This window comes from Rattus norvegicus, chromosome 2, assembly GCF_021556685.1.
Source record: "Rattus norvegicus strain SHRSP/BbbUtx chromosome 2, alternate assembly SHRSP_T2T, whole genome shotgun sequence".
NCBI classification, from domain to species: domain Eukaryota; kingdom Metazoa; phylum Chordata; class Mammalia; order Rodentia; family Muridae; genus Rattus; species Rattus norvegicus.
In genome coordinates, this window is record NC_141535.1 from 79,311,434 (window position 1) to 79,332,095 (window position 20,662).

Consider the following 20,662-nt stretch of genomic DNA (forward strand, 5'->3'; position numbering starts at 1 on the left):
TTTGTACTCCAGTACACCGTCTTCCATAAAGTAAAATCCAGCTGACTTTTTGTTGTTGTTGAGAAGAAAAAATGACATAGGCAGAAAGAATTGATCTAAAAAAAATGTTATACCACAAAACAGAGATCCAGGATACTCGAAGCCAATTGAGGGATATCTGGAGCATTTTCTACACAGTGTGGGCACACATCATATACAATTCCACTTTGGACAGGACATTTGTGAAAACACTATAACATTCCAGGAAAACACATATGTTAGGCATGTTCCAATGCCATTGGAAACTGTGCTGGAGACCATGTAACTGAGGCTCTCCGTGTAACTATAAGAAGCAAGTAATCCAAGCTTGGCAGAATGCCCAGAAATCAGAGTCAGAAATCAGAAGCAAACTGCAGAGCGAGACTGACAAACAGAAAATAAAGAGGCAGGCTTGCTGCGATGAGAAGGGAGAGAGGGCAGGCGAGGCCAGGACCGCCATGGGGGAACAAAGGCAGGGCAGAGGGGGTAGCAGGGGCAGAAAGATCACCAGCACCGAGAGAGAAGAAGCAAGACAGTGCCCAGCGTGACCAATGTGTCCACAAGCGTTCTCATTCAAGTTTACATGGTTTTTATCCCAAAGGGAGTTGATTAGTGATCTCAACATATTCAATGTGGTCTCCTCCATTCCAGAAAGGACTTTTAATGCAATAAAAACGCTATTTTCTAGGCCTGTTCAGAGCTCCAGATGAACCTAGATAGCTATACAGCAAAAGTCTCACTCTTAGCATTAAGCACGAAACAGCATCAATGACTGGGATAGAAGTGCGGCGCCATCGCCCTCCCAGGGCCAGCAGGGAGAAGAGGAGATGCATTCTTTCCTGCGAACTTCGACTTTCTTTATCCTCATGTTTCATAGAACAGAATCACCACAGCTTGCTGACTTTCGAAACTTAGAGCGGCTCAAAACTTTTTAAACATTTGGGTTCTGCAGCTCAAAGTTACAAGAATAAAAAAAAAATTTAAAAAGTTTTGGGTCAAGAGATAACGATCCAGAGAGAAGCAAGCTGTGTCCTCACCAAACATAGATAGTGTGGCTAACTCCCAAAGTGAAGCTGCAGTTTATGAATGACACTCAGGTTCAGCATTTCATATGACCAAGGGCTGGGGCACAAGCTGACCCATCTCCTTTGACTGTACTACAAGTTGGCTATATAACACTGCTTCTGAGAACTGCATCATACTGAGCTCTCACCGCCCCTCCCTGAGTTAAGGTGCTGAGAGGATTCAATGAGGATCCTCCAGCATCCCGTGTAACAGAGTTTATTCCTTTAACGCCTTCATTTCTGCTCAGTATAACCCTGAAGTTACCGTGACACATTATAACTGTGTGAAAACTTCTGCTTGTGCTTCTGAGGCACAGAAGCCAGCCACATTAGCTGGGCATGGTGGTGCATGTCCACATCCTTAACTCTCAGGAGGCTGAGGTAGGAGGCCATGATTTCAAGCCAACCTGACCTATATCGGGACGGCCTGACCTAAAGGGTGAGGATCTCTCCCACAAAGAAAAATCTCTTTTTTTTTCTTTTTTTTCGGAGCTGGGGACTGAACCCAGGGCCTTGCGCTTGCTAGGCAAGCGCTCTACTACTGAGCTAAATCCCCAACCCCAGAAAAATCTCTTAAACAACAGGATTAAAATAAGTAATTAATTAAGTAGCTGGAATATGATTTGAGTTTCATTTTGATAAAACGCATGTCCTAAGAGAGTTTGTTATGTGTTGGGGTTTTTATACATTTACTGCTTCAACAAGCTAAAGTCACTCTAAGTAAATATGGATTTGACACGTAAGTCGATCCTATGGTCACTGAAATAGAAACACATACTCCACACAGCCAAAATTCAATAGTATATTCCATGGACATAAAGACTATCAAAGAACAGGGTTTTCCTTACTAACATGAAAAACACTGAACAGTCCACTAACGTACTTTCAAAAGGGCACAGGAAGCTACCAGGAGGTCACATTCCCACAGCACAGGTTCTCCAAATCACACCAATTCTGTACCCCTCTGTATCCCTAGAACATCTATATTTGCCTGCATAAAAGGTGTTACCTTGGACTTTTCTCAGACTTCTCATGCAATGAGTGCTTGCAAAGGAAAACCCATAGAACCAAACCACATTCTCCTTCTCTTCAACCAAAGGTGACCAGAAGGGGTTCTCCCAGAGAGGCAGAGCTTAGGCAGGAAACTAAGTAAGACTGGAGCACAATAGCTTCTAGCTCAGCAATTTGCTGTTTCCAGAATGAATTCCTACAACTCTTTGGTTCCCTCTCTTGCTTTTCCAAGGTTCTGGCATAAAGCATTCAGAGTCCATCTACTAACTTACTAGACCAAGTCAGAAGTGATAGAAACACAAGGGGAACATTCCGTTATAGTTTCAACTTACCTCCCAACTAGTAGAGCCCCAAGGAGGTTGCCTGTCAGCAGCAGGGTTCACTTTCAAACTCAAGGCCTTTGAATCCTCAGCTGCTTAAGTAGCAGCTCCCTTCCGCAAGATTCCTCTGTGGACTATGGGTTCCTAGAGGACATGTTAGCATTCGATTCCATGTTGGAACTCAGGGATCATATGTAACAAAACAGTGCTGACATGTGGAAGACTAATAAAGATCCACTAATGAACTGAACAATTCAGGAATTAGCTACTTAGATAAACAAACACCCAAGTGTTTCAATGCTTCATTCAATTCATGAGAAATTCACACCTATCAGAAATGGAAGACGATCCAAGAGCTGCAGGAGTTTTCCAGCCTTCCAAGACCTTCTAGAATCTTCCATGTACTCCTTCCTTTCTGGACAACCAGCCACTGAGTCCTATCTATTCCCGTGACCCATGCCTCCCTGGCCACTCTAACTCCACTCTGTGCTTTAACTTGACTGGTCTCCCCACCTCCCTCTGGGAATCACTGTGAGGGCCTGGGTGGGGGTCCTTGATTATCACTCCTGCCTCCCATGCAGATTCAAAACAAAGATACTAGTAAGAGTACCAGTTGGGAAGGAAAATACAACTTTTGGTTTCTGTTAATTCTAAGAGGAAGACTGTGGCTTCAAGGCTGCTGTGAAGTGGCTAACAATGAACCCAGGGGTCAGGCACCATGGGGCAGCATTGTCAGAAAATGGACAGAAGTGCTTCCCGGGTGTAGTTCCATCCCAAATAGATAAAGCTGAAATACTGACCCACTGTACTCAAAGTCATCAATCAGGCAAGTACTCCAATCTGGGAATTAAATTGATGATGAATCTTTCTCATGTGGAAGGAAACAAACAGTGGACATACGTCCCCATTACCTGTAATCTGCCTGCTTCTCTAACAATACTTCTGAGTGATGCAAAGCTGCTCTTATTACATATTGGCCACTTGCTCTGTTGCCATTCACCTGTCTTTACATTGTTTTTGATCACATAAATCTGTCTAACCCTCCAGTAACCTTCTCTTTCCCTTGTAGCCAACATACAGGTTCCTGCTCTGTTGCTGGGCCTAATGTTGCCCCTTACTTCCTTCCCAACCAAGCCTGGAAAACCACTGCTGGACACCCCCATACTCAACTCAAATATTAAGTCCTTGAGAACATTCACAGCTTGTGGTCTCACAGTCAGGCTTGAGTCTTCCATGGCATGTGCCCGTTCTGTACAAACGAACACACCCCAACATTTCTCAATGTTTTTCCAAAGTAAGGAGTCAAGTGTTAGAAAGAGAAAGCTAAGGGATCTTAAGGGAGATCTCATAAGAAACAAACATTTAACTGAACCCAGTGTGACTAGGTCACAATGGGAAATCACACAGGAAATACAGTATGACAGAGGGAGGGTCTAGAAAAACAAAACAAGTGTTTATCAAACACTATTTCCCTTGCTTAGCCAGGAAACTCTGGAGGAAGAAGGAAAGGCATCCTGAAAGAAGACCAAAGAACCAACCTGGCTATGGAATACAATCCAAACAGCCTTGAGGACAAGGTAAAAACTGATTTAACTTATAAATTGTAGGAGTTGAGGAATGTCTCTAAAGCTTTGGGGTGATGTAAAGAATGGGTCTTTGCAGTAGCAATACTAATAAGCTAATAATTTTTTCCAATTAATTCTAAATTTCTCTGTGTCACAGTGACTCTAAGCACAAAATAATTTGATAATCTCTGTGGGGTATTATTTGAGCATAATAAAATGACTAATGAATGAGAATGATCATAAGACTACATATTAATTTAGAAAAATAGAAATAATACATATTAATTTAGAAAAATACAAATATATTTCATCTTGCATGTTTTGTCTGCCTAATGAATCTGTACTTGCCATTGGTCCCTCATATAACAAGTATTAAATAAATTCCCAATTCTCTTAATGACCAGGAATGTAAAATGTTGATTTCAGGCAGTAACAACCTTGGCCATCTGCTCCTTCAGTAACTTTCCCTGACTGTTCTACTACTAGCTATGGTGTGCTCCATAGATCAGCCTTCAGAGAATAGTACATGACCACCAAAAGGGATCCACTCAGGAGTTTCCAAGGTGTCTGCTTTCAACAAACGGATGACACAGATGATGGCCTCTAGTCCTGCCTGCTGTTAGTTCTGAGACAACAGCAAAAAGGTCTATACAGATTCTAAGAAGGTTCCTCAAAATGCAAGGGTATTGGCTTGTTTGGGTCCTTTGCCAGTTAGCAAAGGCCACTGGTCAAGACAATTTAGTGTACAGAGCTTGACTTCATGATCAAGAAAACGAAAGAATTAGACACAGACCCAAGAAAAAAGCTAACACATGCCTCTTCACTATAAGCTAGATTCCTCTTTAAGGAAAGCCAGACTGTCCAGAAATAAGTTATTCCATGCTAGCACCTGGTTGAGTGCAGCCCCAGAAAAACCTTTTTTCACATCCTATTTTCTTCATAATTATATATTTTTGAGATTATAAAATAATTATATTGTTTTCTCCTTCTACATTTTTCCTACAACCCCTCCCAAGTCACACACATAAGCACCCATGGTCTCTATTCAAAAATGGTAGTTATACATGTAGATAGATAGATAGATAGATAGATAGATAGATAGATAGATAGATAGATAGATAGATAGATAGATATAGATAGATATAGGCACAGGTATATAAATATATATTCCTAAATATATAAGTACTGTATACTTAGTCTGTAAAATGTTACTTGCTTGTCTTTGATGTCTTATGTTAAGTCCTCAGTAAACAATTTCCAAGGTGACTGGAACGCAGATGGTTTATTGGGAAGTTCCTTGACAAAGGTACTTAGAAGAAGCAGGAGGAAAATGTAGATTGGACAAAGGAAGAAGCTAAGCTTTGATACAGTCACAAGGTATGGTTTAGTCACTTCTCTGAAGAAGTAGGTACCTAAGATTATCTTGCAAGATGGTTCCAAAATGTAACATCACCTCAGTTAGTCAACAGTTATTATGACTATGAGCGACTGGAGATCAACACCCTGTGAGGGCATGTAACCATGCCAGCTCCAAGGGATGTGGACAAACAACGAGGGAAGGGACCATTAACCTCAAAAGCAATGAAAAGAAGAACAAATGGGAGCATAGCGAGGGAAAGAGAAAAAGATGAGACGGAAACAGCAGGGCCTGGAACATTTATCTCAGCATGCTGAAGTCTGACCATCTGTGTGACCCTGTCATGTCTGTTCAGTGTCTTTGGGATACAACTCTTTCATGTAGCCTGTTCTGACTTACTGTCAGTCCTGAGACACGCAGGAGCCTGTCCATATTTCATTGATGACTATTGTCTGATCTCTTCCATCATCTCTTGTCATCTCATGGCCTTCATCTACCATAAAGGCAAAAGACATAGGAAATCTCCAGTGGCATTTGAAATCTACCCTCATTAACTATGCAGGCCCATTTTCTTTCATAGCAGAAAATTCCCCGTCTCCATACTGCAGAGGGTACTCAGCAGGCCCATGATTAAATGAGATTTGCAAGCAGCAACATGGGGACTTAGACATTTACAACGAATACGATTATTCACGTACTTGTATCTTTATTACCCAAGCTCCCCCTTGTGAGGTAATTTTCCTTATTGGAAGTAAGGCAATCTCAAGCAAAGCACTTAAAAATTATCCTTTTCCTGTTTTTATTAGCTGGTATCAAAGAAATGACTATTTGAAGCACAACCAACAGGAGGGAATTGGTTTTTTATTGCTCAGTTCACATTGTTACAGCTTTAGAAGTAGAGGAAAGACTCCCCAAGGAAATACTGTCCCTCTAAACACACTTTCAGAGTAATCAACAGGAGAAGTCTCTCAAAGGGACGGAAACCGAGAAAAATACTAAAACATAATTAAATAAGCAACGTGTATGAAAAATAAAACTTGAGATAGAAGCTGTTCAAGAAAAAATTACATGTTGCTTGAAATTTCTTTTCAGAATAATATGCAGAATATGCACTATCCCAAGGGGGATATGTCATTCTTTCTGATCAATTTAACAGCAGCTAATCTTTAAAATCAAAACCCAAGGGATGAGTAAGCTCAGTGGATAAAGGTGTTCCCTGCCAAGCCTGAAAGCTACCTGAGTTTGGCTCCCAGAACCCACATGGTAGGGAGAGAAAGCCAACTCCAGCAGGTCGTTCACCTCCATGCATACAAAGTAGCACATGAACATGTATGCACATGAATAAGTAAATGTAAAAAGAATTCTTTTAATCAAACTCTGAGAGGGCTAGGGTAGTGGATTAGAGAATAAAGTACTTGCTATGGAAGTCTCCAGAGCAGAGTTTGACTCCCCAGCTCACATGTAAATACCAGAGGAACATGGTGCCCCATCTGTAATTATAGGCAAAGCATAGTAAACAGAAACATAGAGAAAGCTGGCTAGATAGATTAGCCAATAGATGAGCTCTGAGCTCAGAGGAGATATCCTGCCTTAAGAGAGCTAGCTACTGAAGGAAATGCCAAAGTCAACTTCTAACCCCCATACATGTGCAAACACTCATACTTACACATACATGGGCATCCATACATAAACAAGCATACACAATTGCGTGTTCATACATCAGCAAAAGGTAAAATAAAATACAATGGAAACAAGAATGACCATTAAACAGCCCCTAGGAATATAGATGAATGTGTATAGCAGCACTTCAAGAAGAAAGAAAGCAAGCTGTTTGCAAAATGTGTAGGAAAGACATACAGACACATGAGATTAGGAATATGTGCATATCCACACATATAACAGATACTACCATCTCCACTTCTTTCCTCCATTGACACGTAATAGTGTGACTAGCAAGAGGAGGATTTCTTAGAAACCATTCCCATCGCCACAGATGCAAGACACAACCTTTATAGTTTGTAAAAATTAGAAGCAAAAAAAGCAAAACCCCATGAGGGGTTAGACCCTTTAATCCAAATAGAGACAATATTCAAAAGAAATAGCTTGTTTATTAAAAATCAAGTTCAGAAGATGTTCCATGATTTATTCAGATTCCTGTATAAACTCAACTCCCAAAACTCAAACAAAAACATGAAAATTATATAGTACTCAATAAAAAAATGTACACAATGCCATTCTATACAAAGTAATTGTTAAACCAAGTTAATACTACAAATTGGTGAGACTGAAATCATCAATTTGCATTCAGCAATGCTTAAATTACATATTTAAACACATTTCCCTTTAAACATCATACTTGGGTTATATTTCCTAGAAGGTATAATTGCATTAATAAAACATCAAGTTCTTACTAGATTTGTGGCTCATTCCATGAGATGAAACACTGACACTGATAAAGATCCCAAGACTAGGTCATGGGCCTAGAGAAAAACTTATTATTATTTTGCTAAAGAAACATAGCAATAAAATGTCTCTTAATGACATATATACTCATAGATCTCAGCCCTACTCAAACCTTATCAGAGAAACTTCTTGATGTAGACAGTACTTAACAGAGAGGGCCACAACTGGATAATACATAGAATGAGGGTCTTAAGAGCACTCGGCCTTAAATGGGATGCATTCATCAAGCATTCCCTTCAAGGCCCAAGACTGGGTGACTCCAAGGAAATGTATATATGATATATGATATATAATTCATATTTAAGAAATATATGTAATATAATATAAACTATATTAACTCACAGAGACTGTGACAGCACAAAAGACCTGCACAAGTTCAAATTAAACAAAATCCCAGTAAGAAGAAGGAGAGTCAGACGCAAAGTCTCACCACAACTATTTGCAGTTGAGACCTCCTGGGAAAAGGAAAAATCAGTTCTCTCCAGTGAAGTTCCACAGGGTGTATGGCACATACTCCAAGGCAGCCCCATTTCCAAGAGTGGTTGGCCAGCATGAAAACAAATACCAAGGGTTTTGTTTTGGTTGGTTGATTAATTGTTTGTTTGTTTGTTTGTTTGTTTATTTGTTTGTTTGTAGGGAATTGTTGAGAGGTAGGATCTGGGAGGCATTGGAGGAGGGAAACAATAGTGTCTATAATTTTTTTAAATGATTGCATGACCCACTGTATCTATTAAGCAGGGTTCACCTGTGCTCATAGAAACTGAAAAGGCAAGCCCAGGACCTGCCTGGGTCTGCACCAGGTCCTCAGCATAAACGTTATGGTAGTTAGCTGTGGGTCTCCCTTCTCCCCAGGATGGTTGGCCACCAGCCCATGAGGACAAAGGGAGCAGAGTCAATGAACAGGGTTTTGAACAGCCGTGAGTACACAGGGAAATCAGACACATTGGGGGATCATTTTCAGGCAGACAGAACAACTTCACTTGGGGTGAATCATGGGTTCTATAATTTTGGGGAAGGGAGGTAGGAATATCCAAAGTGGGCCAAAGCCATTGGCTAAAGGCTTAGGTGCTGAGATGCTTCATTAGCACAGGAAAGCACTTTAGGGATCTCAAGTGCTTGCTGAACAGGTTCTTATTGGGAGAAAGGAAGCTGAACCTATAATAGAGCCAAGGCTATGTGACACTCCACAGGTAGAGGTTGCAAGGGGATTTCAAGCTTCCCAGACAAGGTCAGAGAAGAAGCACTGCTGACAAAAAGAGACCATGATTTTGTGCCAAGCTCAGAAGGAAATCTGGACAAGGGTAGACTTCAACCTTAATTAGCAGGGAAACAGTTAGGTTGGTGTTTTTATGGGAATCCTAATGGTGGGAGGGAGTAGATCTATGACTCTTTGGCCTGCTCTTGAGACTCTCTTCCTCCTGTTGGGTTCCTCCTGCTAACATTATTAGATACTAGATATTCCAGCCTCCACATGACGGCTTTCACCTTGTCTTACGGTGCCTTGTTTTGTCCTATTTGAGTGTCCTCTCTTGGAAGCCTGCTTTTTTATGGAGAGGAAATGGATATGGTGGAAAGGGAAGATGAGTGGGGGTTGCTAGGACAATGGAGAGAGGGGAAACTATGGTTGGGATGTATTATATTAGAGAATCTATTTTTGATTAAAGAAAGTAAAGTTACAAACTATAATATCCTCAAAGATATTATCAAAGAAAACGCCATGTTGAAAGAAACTCTTTTTGTATGTGTGGTAAGAGAGATTGAACTAGGAGCCATGTTTATAATAGGCAAACATTATACTACTGAGCTATAGACAGTACAATTTACTTCTTAAGGGTAAAATGTCCAAGGTGAGGGACTGTTGATGGTGTTTTTGGAGCCAACATAGGTCAACTATTGCTCTAGATTTATCCTCATTCATTCGCTGAACAAACTATGGAGAGAACCTAGTTTGTGGGCAGAGTTATACTCACCTGTGGTTATAGGCTTGGTAGCGTGAGCAACGGTTGAACACAAGAGACCAAAAACTAAAAAATAAAACAAAGACAATACAAAAGACTAAAAACAAACAAACAAGAAAACGGAGATTAAGCTATAAGATAGTAAGTGAAAAGTAAAACAATGAGGGAAATGAAACAATGAAGAAATGCAATGTCTCTGATATCGACAGCCTCTCTGTAAGACTTGCCAAAAGCCTCAACTCCTTGAAGAATCTCTACATAATGTGACAATTTGATCTCAGTCATAAGGAAACCTCGGAGTTAGAACTCAAATGATCCTGAGGATCCCAAGTCCTGAGAAAATTCTCTGATCTTCCAAGCAATAAAAGCTCTTTCTCCAGATTTTTTCCATCAGAGGTTTGCAAAGAGAGAACCTCTTCTGGTTTCCTCAATGAACTCGATAACACTAACGAATATCACTCAGTCACAATCATTCATCTAGCTATAATTCACTCCTCATGATCCTTGCTCCAAGGTGACTTTCACAGTCAATACACACACACACAGACAACACAACACAGACAACTTTTCTACTTCTAGCACAGCTGTAAATATAAAGGATTCCTAAGCTTAGGCACAGGCCACTCTCATGGTTATGGAACAGCAATTAAAAATAGTACCAAGAGTTCCTAGCAATAACTGTCTAGTATGGTTCTATGCTTTTCTTCTGGCATTGGAAGAAGAGCAATAGTATAAAGGACAGTATGCTAAATTTAGCAACAGCATGACCCGAACTCTCGTTGAATGAAGGGAAAACATTTAATCTGCTAAGGCTCAAGTTTCCTTGCCTCGTACCTAGAGACTACAGCAGATGCAGTCACTGTGATATAAAATGATATTAACTTCTAAAACCCTTTGTTGTTTACAAAGAAATTTCGAAGACATAATGATGAAGAAGCCTACCAGGGCTGGCAAAACAGAAGGGCAATCTCTCAAATATATGTCAGGATAAATCCCCATATTAAATGCTGCTCTGACTCTGTAGCTTTTAGGCCAGCGAGAAACATAAGATATGAATTCCAAAGTATTACAGAGGGAAGAAAATTAAGCATATTTCACAGCCTTCTATTGGCCAGTATTTTATAAGCAGATACAAAGGTCATCCCAAGTAAAAGACTATCTCAGGACAAAGATCAATTAAAATTAACCATGCTCTGGGGAAGTAAGGGGACAGCCTCTCTGCTTTACACTCTGCAGACTCCAAGGAACGTGCCAATTATTTTATATGCTGACATTATTAGATACTAGATGGTCTGCCAATTTGTCAGCAGATGGATTCCTAATGAGCAGTTAATCTGCCCTTCACAAAGGCACACAAAGTCTTTCATTTCTGATCAGCTACTCCACAAAGCCATCACTCTTTCCCATACTCAGCTACTTCTTAGTCATTGAGATTCTTTGAAACAATAAGCAAAACGAAGACCAAAAGGGTTTTGGCTGCCACCCAAGTATCAAGACCATGAGCACAGTGATGGGAAGCAGGGACTCCAGGACAGTCATGGGTTTCATGCATGGCGCCACCAATCCCTCACCTGCTATGTGCCCAGGGTCTGACAACTTCTAAACTTTTACGTTTATAAAATGGGAATACAAGTGTCTCCTCTCTGGCTGTCCTGAGAACTGCAGAATGAGTGCATAACATGCCTAGAGAGGGTCATGGTGACTAACTTATTGGGTTTATTTAATCATCTATTTACTTGCTTGCTATTTTTTAAGACAGGATCATGTTCCATTGTCATCTCTCGCCTGGAATTCACCATGCCGCCCAGGCTGGCTTTGAACTCATGTAGATCCTACCACTTTAGTTTATGAAGCACCGGGATGACTGGTAGGTAACACCATGCTCTGCTTTTCTCTAACTACTTTTAATACAACAACAGAGACTATAATAAACTTAGCAATCTCCAACCATGCCAAACATTTATTAATCATTTTGTTTCGCAAGCAATGTTTTCCTAAGAAAGAAAAACTGAATAGAACACAGATTATATTTTCAAGATTAGATTCTGTTTCCTATCAAGCTCGTCTTATTGTCTTTCTCATTTACTTCTTAAATGGGTTTTCTTCTCTACCTTACTTTTTTCCTCTTCCCCGAACATCAACTGTGAACACACCTGACCGTTGGAGTGGGTTAGGCTCTCCTCTCATTGTGGACTTGGCTAAGACATTCCCTGGATATGACCCCAGAATCTGGCTGAACTCAAAGGTTCAAGCACATATGTAAGCTAACTTTTCCTGACTTTTCCACCTTGCCAAAAAGTGGCTTACAAGCAGCAGAAAGGTCAATCCACACGTCTAAGAGAAATGCCTGAGATTCTTTTCTAGAAATTCTGGTTGTCTTTCCACTATTACATGTGCTTGGAAAATGCAGCACAGGACTTTACCACAGGGAGGGAGCAAATAAACAAAGAATGTTTTACTAACATTTCTACACATTGCTCAAGGTTTCTAGAGTTACAATTATGAGTTCGTGCAGTGTGAGCAACGGTGTTTTTCCTTTGTTACTGGTTTAAGAATTTAAATAGGAATTGATAGAATGAGCCCTTCCAATGAACAACCTAAGAGAGATTTACGGTCCCAGAAACAGTCCGTGATACTTCAGCCGTGGAACAGACAAAATGTTGACCATGTGTTTATATTTCATTACTGAGGAAAATTCAGAGATGGTTAGTGATTATTCATGTCGAGAGTTTTAAGGCTCTTTGGGGTATTAGCTAGCATATTTTGAAGTCTCCACTCTGAGGCTTTCCTTTGCCCTCATTGAAGCCTGTAGATTGAGAAACCCCAAGGCTGGCCAGGCATCTCTGCCCCTTCACTGGAGCATGTCAAGGTTCTCACTTACTTGGAACGCACAGGAATCACTGGCTATGAACTAATCCATATGAGAAATGGAATAAGAAGATTTAGGGTAACAGTGAGGGGGATTGTACAATGGTTAAGAATGCAAATTCCTCTTTCAGAAAACCCAAGTTTAGTTCCAAACACCCATATCAGGTGGCTCAAAATTGCCAGTAACTCTTGCTCCAGGAGATCCAATGCCCTCTTTTGGCCTCTAGAGACACTGTATGCACACACACACACACACACACACACACACACACACACACACACACATTTTGTTAAAACCTTTCTTTAGAGATCATAAGGTATCACTCATCAAAGCAAGAAGCTTCATTTTAACCATTTATTTTTAGAAAACATACATGTCTTTTAGGCATTTCAGGCACTGCAGACATAGGTAAAGGCTGTCATCATTTAGACTGTACCCCCAACTTATTAGTTACTCACATCAAGTATATTTGAAAGATAAAGTCCTTCTGTGACTCTGCACTTGCTGCCCTGATTAGCTACTAGTTTGGAGAAAGTTTAAATGTATTGTGTCTCCTGAAGGTTTCATGTGTTGAAATTTGATCCTCATAACCAGATATCAAGAATGGAGAAGCTGACTGTGTTGTTTAAAGGCCAAGGCTTTGGGAAGTGACAAGGAACAGATTGGTTCATAAGGTCCTCTGCATCTCAGTCCTGGAGTCTTTATGAAAGAGACTTGAACAAGTTCTCACACCACGTTGCTTAGCTCTTGTTACAGGGCACTTTGCAGAAGGACCATCAGTAGATACAAGCCTTTAGACTACAACTTTGACTCAAATACACTTTGTCTCCTCATAAGCACCAAGTCACAGGTATTTCATTTAATAACAAAATATAAATCAAAAAATGAAATGAAATAAAAATGAGACTTGTATACATCCCAGCTAGAATACAAACTTCCTTGGACCAAGTCTCATCCCACTGAGAGTTCAGTGCAATCAGGAAGAAGCCTGAATTTCTAAACAAAGCAAGAAAAAATGAGCTGCACTTCAGGGCAAGTTCAACAGAGGCTGATTTTACTGCCATGTAGAAGAAAGAAGGGCTGCCCTGGTGACTCCCAGAAGCCACTGGGATGGACAAGCTTCTCACAGCTTCTTGAAAAGTTAGTTAGTTGGTAACATTTGATTAAATATTAGCAATTGATAATATCAACTTTAAAGTCTCACATACTAAGGTCAAATGCTGACTTGAGATGTTCAACATGGATACAATCAAAAGACCTGTCTCAAGTTTAAGAGACCCCTGGGTCCTGTAGTAATAAGAAAGTAACAGTAACAACATAAGGGACAGTAGTCAGGATCCATGACTGCACATAGAACAAGAAGTCATTTATCAAACCCAACTTCTGTATATGCATTTGACATGAGTATGCAACTGAAAAGTTGGCTTTCTCAATTGCTAATATTTAATCAGAAGTTACCACCTAACTAGAACTACACAGCAGGCACGCTTTTCAAGAAGCCGTGAGAAGCTATAGGAGGGGACATACACATGGAGGGATGAATATTAACCCAGAATAAACATTTAAAAATATGTTCTTAATTGAAATAGAATTATATTACTTTTCCCTTACTTTCCTTCCTCCAGATCCTCCCAGATAACTCTCTCATGTCCCCCTTCCAGTTGGTAGTCTCTTTTCCTTTGATTATTTTTGTTACATGCATAATCAAACACACACACACACACACACACACACACACACACACACACAGACAAGGCAGTAAGTCTATCTGAATTGTTTGTATGAATATGGTTTCGGGGCTGACCACTCTGTATCTACCAACCAATAACGGGGCTCATCCCTGGGAGAGGCTCATCCTACTCCCAGCTCCATCAGACATAAAAACATGTGGCAGGATGCTTGCTAGGGAATTAACTCAGAACTCCCCATACTACACCCCTCATTGTGGTCACCTTGCAAGGGGAGGATCCTCTGGCTCCCCAAGCAGACCAACTTCAACTATAACACAGGACTTCTTCCCTAAACCCACCCAACCCTAGCTTCCTATCACTTGCATACATTGTGTGTACTCTGAAACTTGCATTTCATCATTCAGGCATTACATTGAACACGTGAGGATTCTAAGCTCGTCCTGTAGTTTTCATCTTTCATTGGGAGAACGCACTGACCAGAGACTTTATTCATGTAACACATGTACCAGCTTCAGAAGTGTCTACCACTCCAACACCCAACCAAAACCCCAGAGATAACAGCAGATACAGGGGAAAGGCAGGGCAGTTCTTAAGTACTCAAACTCGATGGCCGATATGTTCCGGTCAGTGGTACAAAAAGAGTTAAAACAGAGCTTCAAGAGTTGGTTCTCAACATGGAAAGAAAGCAACCTCTCTTTTCACATCTTTATTTTAAATGTGCAAAGGAAAAAAAATAAAAACCTCCAATTCTCTCAAACTACTGCTCACGGTAGACCAAACATGGTATTGTTAGCCGCACAAACCAGATGCTTTTCCTTTAACCAAACACTGGAATACTATCCTTTCTCTTCTGATTTGCATCACGATGGAATTCTTTGCTGCAGGCAAAAGATGAAAACCAGCTTCTATCTTGGAGTCACAGTGATATTTAGAGTATGTCCAAGCCATCATTTACCATTCTGATACACAAGCAAAAAAATGTAAGCTAGAACTTTTGAGGAATGCACAAGTAAGTAAGACCTATTAAGCAGGGAATCTAGACAAATTCTATATCCAGTACTCTGTCTGAAGCAGATACTATAGAAGACTGGTAATGTTGCACTCGCAGAAGACTAAAATATCTGGTACTATCATAGACTCCCAAAATACACATGCTGAAATTCAATTATAATATGTTAGTATTAGGAAATGAAGCCAACACATATATGTGTAGGTTAAAACCTTCATAGATGGATATGTGTACTTTTAAGAGACCAGATAGCCAGGTAGACCTGTTTTCTCAATGGCCTTGCTAGGGAACAAGTAGAAGCTGGGACGTGTAGCCTAGACAGGGATTCCTCAACAGAACCTGGGTGTGCAGACATACTGGATGCTATCTGACTTTTAGACTCTAAAACTGGGAAAAATAGCTTTCTACAGTTCATAATCCATACATATATGACACTTGGTTAGAGTGCTTGCACTGCTGGAGACACAGAAGCAATTTTAAAGAGCAGTAATCTACATGGATCCTCAAAGCTCTGTGCCCAATTTCCTGTAAGTCTTGGTATAAAGTCCAACTTTTCCAAGAGGTAACGTGACAATTAACTAAAACTATACCTTGTCTTAGCCTGCCAAATTTCTCATTCTCAGACTTTAGCCCCTTATAGCAAACCACGTGGTTTCTCTGCTACCTGTCCCTCTTTGCATCCTTTTGCAGACTTACGAAGTCATAAGAGTTCCTGGCACATGGCAACAAGGAGAATGTCAACACATATTAGCTGACAAAAATCAATGACTCTGGGATTGGCCAGTAAGATAGATACCATCTTTCTTGGCCCTGGTATTGTTTGCTGGTACAGCGAGGCACAGAGGCGGCCCTTCTCCTTAGGATTATCTTATGGATAAAGTGAGACGACCTATGCCGAGTATTTAAAATCATGAACAGATACAGCAGACTTCTGGTAAGCGTTAATTGCCTTTATTGTTATTTCAAGATTCGTTTCCCAGTTGGTGATGGATTTGTGAAAATTTACACCCTCTGAGCAACCAGCTCTCTCATCCGAAGGCACAGCTCCGAGATGGTGAAAAGGCCCCACTAGAACCAAAAGCTACCAGGGGTCAATCCCCAAGGTTGTGGCCACTCCAGCTCCAATTCAACAAGACCTAGGGCTTTGCAAAGGAGCTGTTAATAGTGTGTGTGCTACTGCCTATGACCTGTACAAGTTAGAATAAACATAACACTGGAACCTTAAAAGGCAGAGAAGGCAGCTCCCTTCTTCCTATTTGAACTGAGATGTGTTCCTTTGGCTCAACTGAAGTCAAAGAGAACAGTTCTAATGTCTTTGAATCCCCCGACTCATTCTTCATATTTCTCTACATAAGCTATAACTTATACTTTCTGAAACCAGATAAAGAGAGAAAAAAAATGGTCTCTCATGAAAGAATTTACCAGAACATACTAATCATTTAGACACTGGCTTATGTTTCTAGAAAGCTAAAGATTAAGAATGGAAGTTTTTCCCAGCCCGGAGCAAAGTCCAAGGCCAGCCTAAAGGCAGAGTATTAATCTAAACTATTCACTAAGAACTTAGGGAAACAAAACACTTTAAAGTCACTCATTATGGATTCGCAGATATCTTTGATCTCAAAAGGAAGCAAAGATTTAGGGACCAGAATTAGCAGGACAAATGGGAATGACAGTGAACAAGATAGAGGAAGGGGTATTTATTGGTTTCTTAGCAGTTAAGTCTTCACTTGCCTATTAATTATAACAAGGCTCCACGAGGCTAATCTTCTCTAAGTGGTCCATGAAAAGACACCAAGAAAGCAAAATGAAATGAATGGCTACACAGTTAGGGAAGAGATAAAGGCAAATCCTGTTAGTGAGAATGTTTCTCTTCACTCTGGGAAAGGAAGACCCCAGGAGGTGATGTTCGAATTAAGTTGCAAATTCCCAAGTGGATGATGCTCTATTTTATGACACGGACATCTAAAGACTGAAAGGTGCACAATATATGATGAGTGTATAGTTCCAGGAGGAACCCAAAACCCCCTTTCTGACAGTCTTCCAGGCAATGTTAAGCCTGCCCTGTGTCTTGGATCACAGAAAGGTGTAAGGTATTGTCCCACCGCACCTGGTAAGGTAGTTTTACAATGACGTTTTAAAGATGTATAAGACATTTCCTCAAAACACTGAAAGTTAAACTTTCCGATAATTCAACAATATTTGCAATACACAAAGCTCGTTTGTGTTGTGTCAATTTCCAGGAACTATAGAAATATATACTTGTAGTTTTGAAGCCTACAGAAACACAGCTGATATATAATTGAACACGTTCAACACAGTCGACATATAAACACTCATTACTAAGGCCCCCTTTATGTTTGAAATATACTATGCCTAAATTGCACTGAATCTAGAAAACTACCTTGATTCTCAGTCTCCTTTGACAATAGGTAAAACTGGTAGGGAGAGCTTTCACTCTCTTTTGAATTTGATACTTTGGATAAAAATGATGGCACCTCGTATTCTAACAGGCACCTCTGTGTAGGTTTTTATCAAGACATCATACAGCTTTACTATGCTCAACTGTATATAAAAGCTATTTATGGGGACCACAGTACAACAAAGAGGAAAGTAAGAGGAGAAGGGAGGCCTGAGATCATGCTTCTTGGGTTTCTCTATTTTCTTGCTCGTCTATTACGGAGGAATCTTGACTCATCTGAAAGGACTTGATGAAAACTAAACACGGTATGGCTCTCCAGCCAAAACTCACAAACATTCCCATTGGCCTCCTCTGATCAGCTGAGCACGAGGACGTTTTTTCTTTCTCTCTCTTTCTTTCTTCCTTCCTTTCTTTCTTTCTTTCTTTCTTCCCACTCCCCCCCCTTAAAAAGTCCACAGTGTATCTAAATCTGATCCCAGTAAAATTTGACTTGAGCTGAAGTGAAAATGCAGAGGTAGCATTTATGAGTAACAGCTGGAGAGCATTACTTCTCTGTCTATCCCTTTCTCTCCCAAGGGTTGAAAATTCTGCTGTTCAGACAGGAAGTCGTCATATACCACACACTGTATGATCTGATATGCTAGGGTGTGAGAGCACACTACCGAGGACTGGAAGATCCCTGAGTTGCTTTGGTTGGTGAGCCAGAGTGATGATCCTCCCTCCTCCAGCATCAAACCCAGGATTGACAGGTACACTAAAAGTTCTCGAATACCCTTTGAATGACTTCCCGTTAATAGGTCCATTGTTTGTCACTCCACACATTTTAAAAACATTAACTTCAATACCTTCAGAGAGTGAGTGGCCAGGATTCTCCAATAATCTTTTCTTGGCCCACTTTCATACTCGCTGTCTAAAAAGATTAACATTTCTTTCAAATATTTCTCTCATGTATTTGCGCAGGACAAAAGTATTATACATGCATATGTCTGTCTGAATATGCAGAAAAAATATATGGATGGACTTCAAAACATAATGGTCTGAAAATGAGTGATTTTTTTTTTCATCGAGTGAATTTTTCCAGGATTTGCTTTTAGTCTAAGCTTTACAAAGTTGCTCAGAACTAAAACACAGATACGAACAGGCAGAGACCCCCTACATTTTGTAACCATGGCTCCAAGTTTTGGACAGGCTGATAAGCGGTTCCTTAGCACCAGATGCTGAATAGCTATTCTGCATTCCTACCAGTCTGAAAGGGCTCTTCCCTTCAGAGCCCTGTAACCGCCTGTGCTCTGGGGGAAAGCTGGAAAGCCAACCCAGTCTCCTCACTCCTTTCAACCGGGTTCACTAGATACAGACCTTAACTCTTGAACTGTAGAAAAATCCCTTTGCTTTGTGCCTATCAGGGACATACTGTTAATCACAGGGGTTAAAAACACTACTGGTATTATGCAAAGCGGGGGAGGCGGTACTGAGAAGGCAACCCACACATCCATCATCCCTTTAGGAGTAGGCGGAGTTTAAAGTTTCCCCAACTTCCAAGTTCTCACTTGACAGGCAATATTTCTGTGCAATTTCCAGCCCCGAGTAACAGATGGTGTTCTGCGTGTCTTGAGCCTCGAGAGAGCCCAGACAAAGCTCCCAGCCACTCCATGCCTCGCGGGACCCATAGGTGGTTAGTTTCACGGAGCTGTCAGACCAGGGCAGTTAGCAAAGAATGGAAGCTTAACTTCTTCCAAAAGTTTTTTTTTTTTTTCCCTGATATGAGGAAGTCCGGAGGACAGGAGCACAAAAAGGCCTGGGAAAGTTTTGATTGCTTCAATTCTCTGCCAAACCATCACCTAGACCAAGGTGCGCAGAGAAGGAAAGCTGGGGCACATGTGTTCAGAAACACAGCAGAAATGCAACTTGAGCAGTCCTAAAGACAACCTGGAAAATTGCTTAAGAGACCCCAGTGGTGGAAAGGCACCCTCCAGACACCAGCGACTGATCTCGCAGAGCCCAAAGGGAAGACCGCAACCCAATGGCACCAAAGTAGGGTGCGCCTGAGCTGTGTACGGAGAGGAAAGGGAGGGGGCGCGATCCTGGAGTGTGTATGGGGGCCGGGGTGGGGAGGGGACGGTCGGCCCACTCACCCTCACTGCCGTACTGTTTGCCATTGTTCGCGCCCATCCTGTCGCCGTCATGCCCGCCTTCTCCCTGGACACTGCATGGCTGGGGCGCACCTCCCAGGCGGCGGGGCAGAGGAAAGCAGGCAGCAACGGACCGTTAACTGCCCAAGCCCCTTCCGAGGTGCGATCTGGGCTTGCGGGGGTCGTCACTGGTCTGCGAAGGGAGGGGTAGTGCTAGGTCCGCTGTTGACACTCCCGAGGGTGGCGTGCTGGCTCAGGGCAGCCGCCGGGGCTCTCAGATTCCACGCTCCGCGCGAGTGGGAACAGCGCGACGCACAGCCCGCGCCCGGGTGCCGCCCCTAGGCTCGCCGCTCCTCCGCCGCGGGGTCCCCATGCGCCTCCGCAGTCCCGAGCCGTGCGAGCCAAGCCGCTCCTGCCCCGGGCTGTCCGGCTCCTCCGCCTCCGCCCTGCGCCCCCGTGCGTCCGCGGCTTCCCCGGGGAGGGCGCGGCGGCCACTTGTTGCGATGCCCCGAGTGAGCAGAGACTTGTGGCCGGGCGCTGCTCGCCTGCGGGCCGGACTTTTGTTAGCGCCAGGCGCCTCCTCTCGCCGCCCAGCGTCAATCACAGCTGGAGCCCCCGGGAGGAAGGCCGGCCCGGAGATGCGCGGCCTTTTAAAGGGGCAGCACGCCTTTTCCGGGCTCCCGCTCCCGGCCCCCGCCAGGGTTCCGGCTCTCCGTGCCACTCGCTACCCCTTTGGCGCAAAGGACCGTGCGTTGCGTTGCGTTGCGTTTTACTATTGTTCTTCTGTAG

The 20,662-nt window shown here is 42.0% G+C and overlaps 1 protein-coding gene across 1 annotated transcript in view; it reads right to left on the minus strand.

The window, feature by feature from the left end:
* Window positions 1-20,376, minus strand: part of Fbxl7 (F-box and leucine-rich repeat protein 7) — a 369,559-nt gene extending 349,183 nt beyond the window's left edge. Inside the window, 1 exon segment of the mRNA NM_001108545.1 lies at window positions 19,877-20,376. Within this exon segment, the coding sequence (NP_001102015.1) occupies window positions 19,877-19,913 (37 nt within the window). The 5' untranslated portion in view covers window positions 19,914-20,376.
* Window positions 20,377-20,662: the final 286 nt, after the last annotated feature.